We start from the raw sequence: 9,623 nt of genomic DNA, 5'->3' as shown, positions 1-9,623 counted from the left end.
TGATACCTGTAGCCTAGAGTTGGCCACGGGTGAACCAGTATGTGCTGTCAAGCCAGTCCTGCAGTCACCGGCCATATTCCAGACCGGGGGCGTCCTCCGCAGTGTCTGGTGGGCAACCAAACAGCAGCTCAACCAGGGTCCGGAGCTCCCAGCCAACCATTAGCAGCACTGGGGTGTAGCTGGTAGAGTCATGGACCCCCAACTGGAAACTGTTGTAACGGGGAGTGTGACCGGCCTGGGATCGCTTTTGTGCTACACACTCATTGCAGCGCCGACAGTGGTCTTCAACATTCCGACGGCAGCGCCCCCTGTAGAAAGCTTGTTGGAGCCGCCTTAGTCATTTAGTGACATCAAACTGTCGTAAAATTTCATGGAGCCCGGTACCTCCACCTGCCATCTCACCTCCCAGTCCGCTGAAGTGCTCCATGTCTGATGGTCAGGCTGCTCCACTGCAACCACAGCCCTTTGGTGGCTGCAGACTGAAGGACGATCTTGTCCCAGGGCAGCCGCAACACTGGCTGCAGGTCAGGGTCCTGTTCTTGTTGCTGCTTCCACTCCATTGTGGTGGCTATGGACAGTACGTTGCAGGTCACAGATGTCACCTGGCTCCCCCTCACTGGCTGGTGCTGCCCCCTGTCCTCCTCTCCCTGGCTGCAGCCCTCCTGAAGGGACGGCAGGACAGGGCATCAGCGTTGGCATGGAGCTTCCCAGCCTGGTGTTGGATCTTGTACTTAAATGGTTGAAGTTGTTCAAGCCAGCGTGCCACCTGCCCCTCTGGTTCTCTGAAGGTCAGCAGCTACTGGAATGCGGCATGGTTGGTGTGGATGGTGAAGGGCGGGCATACCGCCGCAACCACTGCAAGCAGTTCTTGTCGCGTCACACAGTACCATCGTAGTAGGCTAACATAAAAAGAAAGTGCATTAGGTATTCATTTGATTTTACTACTGTACTGTATACTGTATATGCCTACTGTAAAAGTTGAAGTATAATAGTGATAATGGCATTGCTGTGGCATGTTCATGGGTAATAATGAAACACCCTTGTTAAAATAATACCTTCAACCTCCAGTCTCAGGCTTTAAGTTTCAGTTTAAACTTTTGTGTCTAATTTACAGTACTAGTTCCCTTTCAAGTATGAAATGTAACCATCACCTCATGGGTATTAATCATTTGATACCGTCTAAACTGAATAGATATTCCAAAGCTGCACGTAGTGCCAGTGACACAGTCGTGCTCCGGGAGAAAGAGAGAGATCTACGAACAGTGACACATAGTGTTATATCTGATTGTATTATTATTGTTCGCTTGTGTTTTTCACTTAATGCGAATTGTTGTTTTTACATGTTTTAGTAAAAAAATAGTAAAAATGACTGCAGCTGTTGCAGTCAATAAGGCCAGGCAATTGGTTCACTACGGTGGATTTAAAAGACGCCTATTTCCACATCCCCATAAGAGCAGGGCACAGGAAATATCTCAGGTTCGCTTTCCAGGGGATAGCATACGAGTTTCAGGTGATGCTGTTCGGCCTCTCTTTCGCTCCTGTGCCTTTTCAGAGTGCATAGAAGCTATTCTGGCCCCATTGAGACTCAGGGGCGGGCATCAGAGTGCTCAATTACCTGGACGATTGGCTCATTTGTGCTCAATCTCCAGCGCAGGCAAGGGCTCACACGAAACTCGTCACAGACAACCTGCTTCGGTTAGGTCTGTCAGTGAACTATGCAAAGAGCCAACTTGCACCTTCATAGACAGCCTCCTATTCATGAGTGTGTCTGGATTCCAGGACCATGCTGTCCACTCTGTCAGAGGACAGAGTGCAGAGAAGAGCTGCTTGTCTGAAGCTTTTTCAGCCCAACAGAAAGCTCACAGTAGTGACGTTTCAGAGGCTCCTGGGCTTGATGGCAGCAGCTTCCCAGATCCTTCCTTTGTGTCTTCTGCACATGCTCCCTCTCCAAGGCTGGTTCAACAGCAGGGTTTTTCAGCCCGCATTGAACCATGGCTGTCTGCTGACAGTATTATGTGGAGAAAAACAAAAGTTGGAGGCAGTCTGAGCAATTGTTTATCTGTTATGGGGCTAAGTCCCATGGGAAAGCTCTGTCTAAACAGAGGCTATCAAGAGGCTGTGTGGTCCAGTGGTTAAAGAAAAGGGCTTGTAACCAGAAGGCAACTTTGTGGTCTTTATTCCAGGGTGCAACACTTTTACACGGTTTTATCGGCTGAATGTCGTAGATCCACAAAACCCTGGGTTTGGAACAAGTGTTAAGGGCGGCCTGGAGCTTGACCCTTACAGGATAAAATTGGAGGTGAGTTCCCCCTCAATGTTTTTAGCTTTGTTACTTGTACTGGGTTCCTCATGGTAATGCGCAAGATATCCTTTGCCTGCCTTGTAGCTTTCAATTGGTCTGCAAATTCCTTGCGACAGCCTGGGCGTGTATACCCATGAGGTAATGGTTACATTTCGTACTTGAAAGGGAACATTAAGTTATTATCATAACCCTGGTTCCCTGAAACAGAAATGTAATCATTACCCTTCAAGGTCGCTGCATCTTATTGCAGCAGTCTTGAGGGAAAAATGATGACGTTTTGAGTGTCAAGTCTCTTTTATGCCCTTGGGGGCGGGGCGCAACTGTGTCACTGGCACTACGTGCAGCTTTGGAATATCTATTCAGGCTAGACGGTATCACATGATTAATACCCATGAGGTAATGGTTACATTTCTATGTTTTCTATGTTTTCTTCACTGCTATTTAAATTCCCTTCCCTGGAAACACTGTCCATCAAAAGCAATTATCTAGAGAAAAGGAGAAAACTTGCTATGTTTCTGCCAAAACACATTGGGTTTGTTTTCTTAACATTTACAGACAGCCAACTATGGTTTGAACCAAGAGTGAATGTTATTAAATAAGTTGGAGAACTCATAACTTAGGTCACTGATACACTTTTAGTAAATTATGATATTGTCTGCATCATTGTACTGAATATTTCTACATGTTGGTATGAGTTTACACACAGGGAGAAATAAATACAACCCAATACAGAAAATGTCTTGGTATCTTGGTAAACGTATAGACATGACATGTATAGATTTAAAACTGCTGACAAAATTAATTGATAGGGCATGTAAAAGCAGGTATGGCATATGCAATGGTAGGAGGCTGTGTGGTCCAGTGGTTAAAGAAAAGGGCTTGCAACCAGGAGGTCCCCGGTTTAAATCCCACCTCAGCCACTGACTCATTGTGTGACCCTGAGCAAGTCACTTAACCTCCTTGTGCTCCGTCTTTCGGGTGAGACGTAATTGTAAGTGACTCTGCAGCTGATGCATAGTTCACACACCCGAGTCTCTGTAAATCGCCTTGGTTAAAGGCGTCTGCTAAATAAACAAATAATAATGGTCTACTTGGTTAAACGTTTTGGAAATGTTGGAAATGTTGATGTTGGCACGCCTCATAAGAGCCATACATTTTTCTTCCATAGGGTTACAGAGCACCCTGAAATATTTTCAAGAAACATAATACTTTACCTTTGCTGTAGCCTTTGTGGGCAGGCACATGAACTGGATAAACTATGATGCTCATAAGAAAAAGCTGTATGAAAATAAAATATAATAATATAAATCTTCCTAGCATTCCTGTTGGTCTAGTTTCACTCAGATTGTATACCTCTTTATTTACAGGCACACTGCCAGACAGTTTTTACCTAGGTCATATCCTGCTTAGGTTAGTATTAACCTTGGACCTCCTTACCTGAGATCCAAGAGTAGTGCGAATGGGGTCTGTGAAACCAGCTGATCGTGTGTGTTCTATATGAATATCTGTTATTTCTGCTCAAGGAGCCTTTCCAGGAGAAATTCCTTCTGAAATAGTTTCGGAACAGTGGCAAATCATCAATATTATTAAAAGTAGACGCTATAAAGTATCCCTTTGTCTCCATTGATTAAATAAACACAAATAAAAAAAAACATTCTAACTTTTTACACACTGAAATATTTATTTTATAAAAATAAAATTGTAAAGCAGTTGGAGCTAAGAGACACACAAGCACAAAATGTAGAACAAATTCATTCAATAAAAGCAGCTTTATCATTGGTAGCAGGTTTTACCAATTCTTGTTTTTCTGATCAGCAAATGGTATAGACCAGAACAGGACATAAATTAGCAGCAAACAACTTAAGAATTGCTAATAAAAACAACAAAAAAAACAATGCTATAATAATGAATTATATTTCCAAACTATCATAGAAACATTTGGCAGCTGAAGTTAAGCATTACACATAAAACATGAGCATCTGGAAACCATACAGATTATTACAAAAAAGCAGGCAGTATGCAAATGAAGTACTATTGCGATAGGAAGGTCCTGGCACTTATATAATGGCCAGTGTGGTTCATATAAATTGTTACAAAACATCTCGTATTTGTCTTTCAAGGACTTATTTAAAAAAAATGCACTTAGGATAAAGATATGAAAAATGATGCCTTATTGTATATACTTAATTTATATACCAGCACTATTGCAAAATGTAAAAACTGTGTGTTTTATAAAAGTCCATTATATGCTCCATAAACATCTGGAAAAAATGCTGTGCTGTTCGTCCACTGTAGTAATATAAAAAGATGATGTTTTGGAACTATATAGTTTTAAATTACAACATGTCCGATGAAGCAATGAATGAAGAGGCAAACAATGAAAAGAGAATCTTCTGCTGCACAACCCCCACCTCATCGTTTACTACACCTCTGAGAACATAGTGTGCACTATGTCCTTAACTGGTGTTTAAAGACAAACCAACCAACAAAAAAAACTGCTAACTTAATAGTGCTAAGGAATTAACATTGCTGTGTATTTTTCCATAGCAACTACATTTCAGCTTTACAGGCACGCTGCCGGACAGTTTTTACCACTTGGTAACCAAGTCTTATCCTGCTTATTAACATACTGTACTCATACACTATTATACAGTTCAAGATTTAAAACTCTATACAGTACTACTGGTATCTATGATTTGAGCAGTTGTGGAATCCTTGGCAGTGAATAGTAGCACTAATGGCACCATTTAGACCACAATCTGATATTATTTTGGATTTAGTTTCAAGTGTAAAGATATACAGTAAAAGTATGTGCTGTGGCAACAGCTTAGGTTGCCTTACATCATTGATGTTTGGAAAAAAACAAACAACATTTAGATTTAAATGGAAAAACCTACTGGTGAATCCAAGCATAAATGTATAAGTCAGAACCACTACACCAATAGCATGTCTCAGTGTAGTGACCTCTATTTGAATAGTAGAAAGCAGAACCCGACAACAAAATGCCAATATACAGTTCTTCTGTCAAGCACGGTAATGCTTACTGCATTTTACAGATTTGTGACACAGAATGCTAAATGCATACATTTCAGTAAAATGAAAGGCTGTGAATCAAATAGTTTCTAGTTAACTAATAAAATCAGTGACCTTTCTTCTGTGTGGAATTCAGAAGATTAGGCAAATCATATTCAAATATTGATAAGTGTAATGGGTTTCAATAATAAGAAATAAGTTTTGAAACAGTACTGTTAACAGTGAAGGAAAATGGTTTCCTCACTACAGAGAATGAAAAACAAACAATATTAACATAATGTTTTACCATTTTTCTTGAATTAAGACTTGCAAAATGAATAAAGTGGATGCTTTTATCTAAATATGTTTGCCTCTTTAACCACCTTCTGAATCAAATTAAAAACCTCTGAAAATGATGGATAAATGCATATTAAAAAAATACATTCAACCAAAATTTGCATTACTACATACAATTTTATACAGAGACGATGATACATTTTAGCAACAAAGAAAACCCTTTTTTCAGGGCTGGTTACAACTGGTATCTCTTTAGCTTAAGTTGCTATGGAAACACCCTGTCATGTCACCTGTCACATTACACTTTAACCCTTCTTTCACCCATGGCTCTTGTACATACACCCTTCTCTTGTTTTCTTCACACAATTATTTAAAAGTCTTAAACATCATGTTGCTACCGCAGTAAGAAATAAATGTGTGAGTCTGTGTGGGGAGGGGGTGCTATATAAATGTGGCATCCAAATATGTACGATGTCAGATAAAATAGTTCCCCTCCCAAGTTAGTAATAAAATACCTCCCCTTAAAAATAGATTGTAATATTGTAGCAAGTATAACCTTTGCAACCATCTGACCTGTTTAGTAATTATGTATCTACACCAAAACAAATTTCTTCAATCTGAATTAGCATTTTATTTAACCTAACCTGAGCTTATTGCCACCCACAAGACAATCAAACAATGACACATTCCTTATAGCACTACATCTACTTCTGTATGGGGAAATCACAACACTGAAATCAACATTTCATATGTGCAATGTAGGCTTGAGCTCTGCGATATGTATTATTAATAATAAATACAAGTTAGATAATCAGGCTAGACAAAAAACCATGTTAATAACCAACAATACAAAGTTACAGTGTATTCAGCTCTCAATTATGCTCTTATGGAGCATGATTATTGTATTATTAATGTTTTTATTTCATATTTATAAAGTACCACCATATGATTCCAACACCCTTGGTTACCTGCACTACTGGAAGGGAGTGCTCAGCATCTCTAGTAAATGAGTCTATACTCAACTTATCAGCATGTCATTGTACTAATAAAAAATTAAGCAAATACATTTATCAAACCAATAGCAAGATGTTTCTTAGATTATGAACTATAGCAATTTAAAGTGAAAGGCCATTTGTTTTCTAAAATGCATAGTGCTGCCTAATGTATGATTCAATTGCTAAGAAATCATCCATAATGATGCACATACTGTATTAAAAACAATTGCTGTCACTAATATTCCAATGAAATTAATTCCAATGAAATGTGGATATAGGTTAAGGTGTATTTATAAATGAACTACTTTTAATCAGCTACAAATACTGTACTTTCCTAAACTCTCTTTTGACATTCTGCTTGCAGGGCTAGGAGCCCACAGTCCAAAGTATTGTAATCTTACGATTAGAAAAGATTATGACATTTTTGAATGGCACGGAAGACAGTGAAAACGTGATGCTGAAAATGAAGATGCTGATTAACCAGTGTATGCTGCTGCTAAGCAGGGCAGGACAGGTGGCAGCTTCTCCAGCTCCACCTGCATTGTCCCTATTGGACCGTGTGAGGAGTCCTGCACTGAGAGAACACAAGAGACTGTGAAAGAAACAACAATTAAATACTAATGGTATCTTTTTGAAGGTTTTTTTTGTTGTTGCTTCAGTGCAAAATTTGCCCCATGTTTTTATGAAAGGGAAACAAAAACAAACAAAAAAATGTTAAAGTTTCTCAACTGTAATTGTTGGTTATTTATTTCCTAAAACATGGTATTTTTCTGTCTTCAGCATATAAATGTGTTCACACAGAACTTTAACTTTATGAGTTTTTGTAAACCTCCACATTCAAAGACCTCTTTAGAAACCATCAAGAAAGATTTGATGAACACTAAACTTTAAGTCTTTTTTTTTTTTTTTTTTTTTTTAAAAAAGCTTGCTTAAATTTTTGTGTGCCCTCAGTCTGCTAACATTTAAAAACGTAAGGAATATTTCAGATATTCTTCTTCCCAAGGACATCATACTCTGGATGTTGTTTTGAACTGTATCCTTCATAGTCTATCCTAAATACAGTATATATATATATATATATATATATATATATATATATATATATATATATATATATATATAGACGTCTGAAAGGTTTACTTGGCATCTCCCTCTGCATTAGCAGTCTAAGATGACTTCTAAGCACATATGTAGCACATACATTTGCTGTAGCTTTTATAGAACAAAGACAGCTGCAAAACTAAGTGGCAGTGGAGTACCTTTTCCACCATTGCTACATTGATAGGATAAACAGATATCTATACATAGCTGATTTTTAAAAAAAAATAATATTTACGTGACATAAACATCATATAAGGTTATTTAATATAATATGATATGTATTAGATTGTGTATATGTTATTTTGTTAAATCCTTTCCCTATGTATGTTTTACGGTAAAAGTTTGAATCTGGTTAATCTTAAGTTTTACCAGTAATGGTCAACATTTACCAAGTAAGGTGGTAAATGTCTGAAATTATGAAGCAATATATGGCTTTTCTGACATTTACCAGTCAATCTTATGATTTACTGATACTTATTGGTAAAGGCACTTGGTTATTCTTGAGATTTACCAGTAAACATCTGAAGTAAAGTTTAATCATGTTTATTTCAGATATTTACCAGTAAATTTTAAGATTTGTCAATGTTCTAACTTTTTCACATCTAGCTGTGATAACTTTTACAGTAATTCTTATTTCCAATATCAGTTGCGCATTGATATTAGAATTGTGACTTTCAATGAAAGGAAAAGCATGTACAGTATCATTTTACCTTAAACTACAAAATATCTCAGCTTTAAAAAAGTTATAACATGGTCCATTGTCCCAAACATGAAATTGTATTCTAATTCCCATTCAAATATATAAGGAAGCACATATTGGTTTCTGGTTGCAATGGTTCTTAGAAGCCACAAGATGGCAGACTTGATTTTAAACAAAGTACTGTAGTTTGTAGGTTGATTTGTGTGTAACAATTACTGTATTATACATTAAAAACAAAACAAACATACCAAAAAAACCTTACCATAGAATTAACATTCTAAGAACAGGTTCCAAAAAAGGTTTAGCAGCTGCATTGACTAAAAAACAACAAAAAACAAAACCAAACCAAACCAAAAAAACCCCCCAAAAAACGTCCTGGCAGGGTACAGGCAGTGACCGTGTTTGAAGTTTGGCAGCAATCTTCAAGATAGAAAGGCAGTAGGTGTGGTGAGCAGCTTCTGTATCTCCAGCACTCTTCCAGTTACACATGTGGAGCTGCAATGATCCTTGCATTGTTTGGAAGAAGGTAAACAATATAGAAAAATGCTTGTATCCCAAGAAAATAGAGAAGTTATTCTTAAAGCAGCATGGTGTCGTGACAAATATTTTTTTCTTCTTTTTTAATTTATTTTATATACCAGCAAATAAGTAACAAAAGGGCAGAGTTAGAGTTTTAAAACCTCCAGCAAACCAGATGCTTCTTCAAGCTTTAGTATCTTGCTTCTATTCTCAACAGACCATGTTCATGCTGCATTCTCCTCTGTGGTTGTCTGGCTTGAAGAGATCTGCAAGTCCATGCTCTGATTGTATCGCTCAAGGTCCTGGAAGTATGGATGTGATAAAGAACTATACGCCGATATTCTCTTTGTTGGATTGAATGTCAGAAATTGCTGGTTAAAGAAAAAGAACATGAGAAGGGTTTAATGGTTTATTATTATTATTATTATTATTATTATTATTATTATTATTATTATTATTTACAAGTGTCAACATAGACTTTAGTAAATATACTAAATAAATACTGTAGCTCACTTACTCAGTTTACCCCATTTGAGTTTACCTGGGAAAATTTACTAATTTACCCCCACAGGTCCATTATTTCCCCAAAAGTCTGTAATCACTCGAAATTCCCTCAACTGTATTCCTTAAATAGAGGGAACTTTTAAAGCATGTACATTTGTTTCCATAGGGAACTTTTAAAGCATGCACACTTGTT

The 9,623-nt window shown here is 37.7% G+C and overlaps 1 protein-coding gene across 7 annotated transcripts in view; it reads right to left on the bottom strand.

The window, feature by feature from the left end:
* Positions 1-3,956: 3,956 nt before the first annotated feature.
* cdk6 (cyclin dependent kinase 6) overlaps positions 3,957-9,623 on the bottom strand; it is a 94,328-nt gene continuing 88,661 nt past the window's right edge. For all 7 annotated transcript variants that reach the window (XM_059012427.1, XM_059012423.1, XM_059012413.1 and 4 more), the window contains exon 8: positions 3,957-9,297. In XM_059012427.1, coding sequence (XP_058868410.1) covers positions 9,151-9,297 — 147 coding nt within the window. In that variant the 3' untranslated portion in view covers positions 3,957-9,150. The remainder of the gene's footprint in view (positions 9,298-9,623) is intronic.

The sequence above is a fragment of the Acipenser ruthenus genome, chromosome 3, assembly GCF_902713425.1.
Source record: "Acipenser ruthenus chromosome 3, fAciRut3.2 maternal haplotype, whole genome shotgun sequence".
Lineage (NCBI taxonomy): Eukaryota > Metazoa > Chordata > Actinopteri > Acipenseriformes > Acipenseridae > Acipenser > Acipenser ruthenus.
This window is presented reverse-complemented; position numbering and strand designations above follow the sequence as displayed.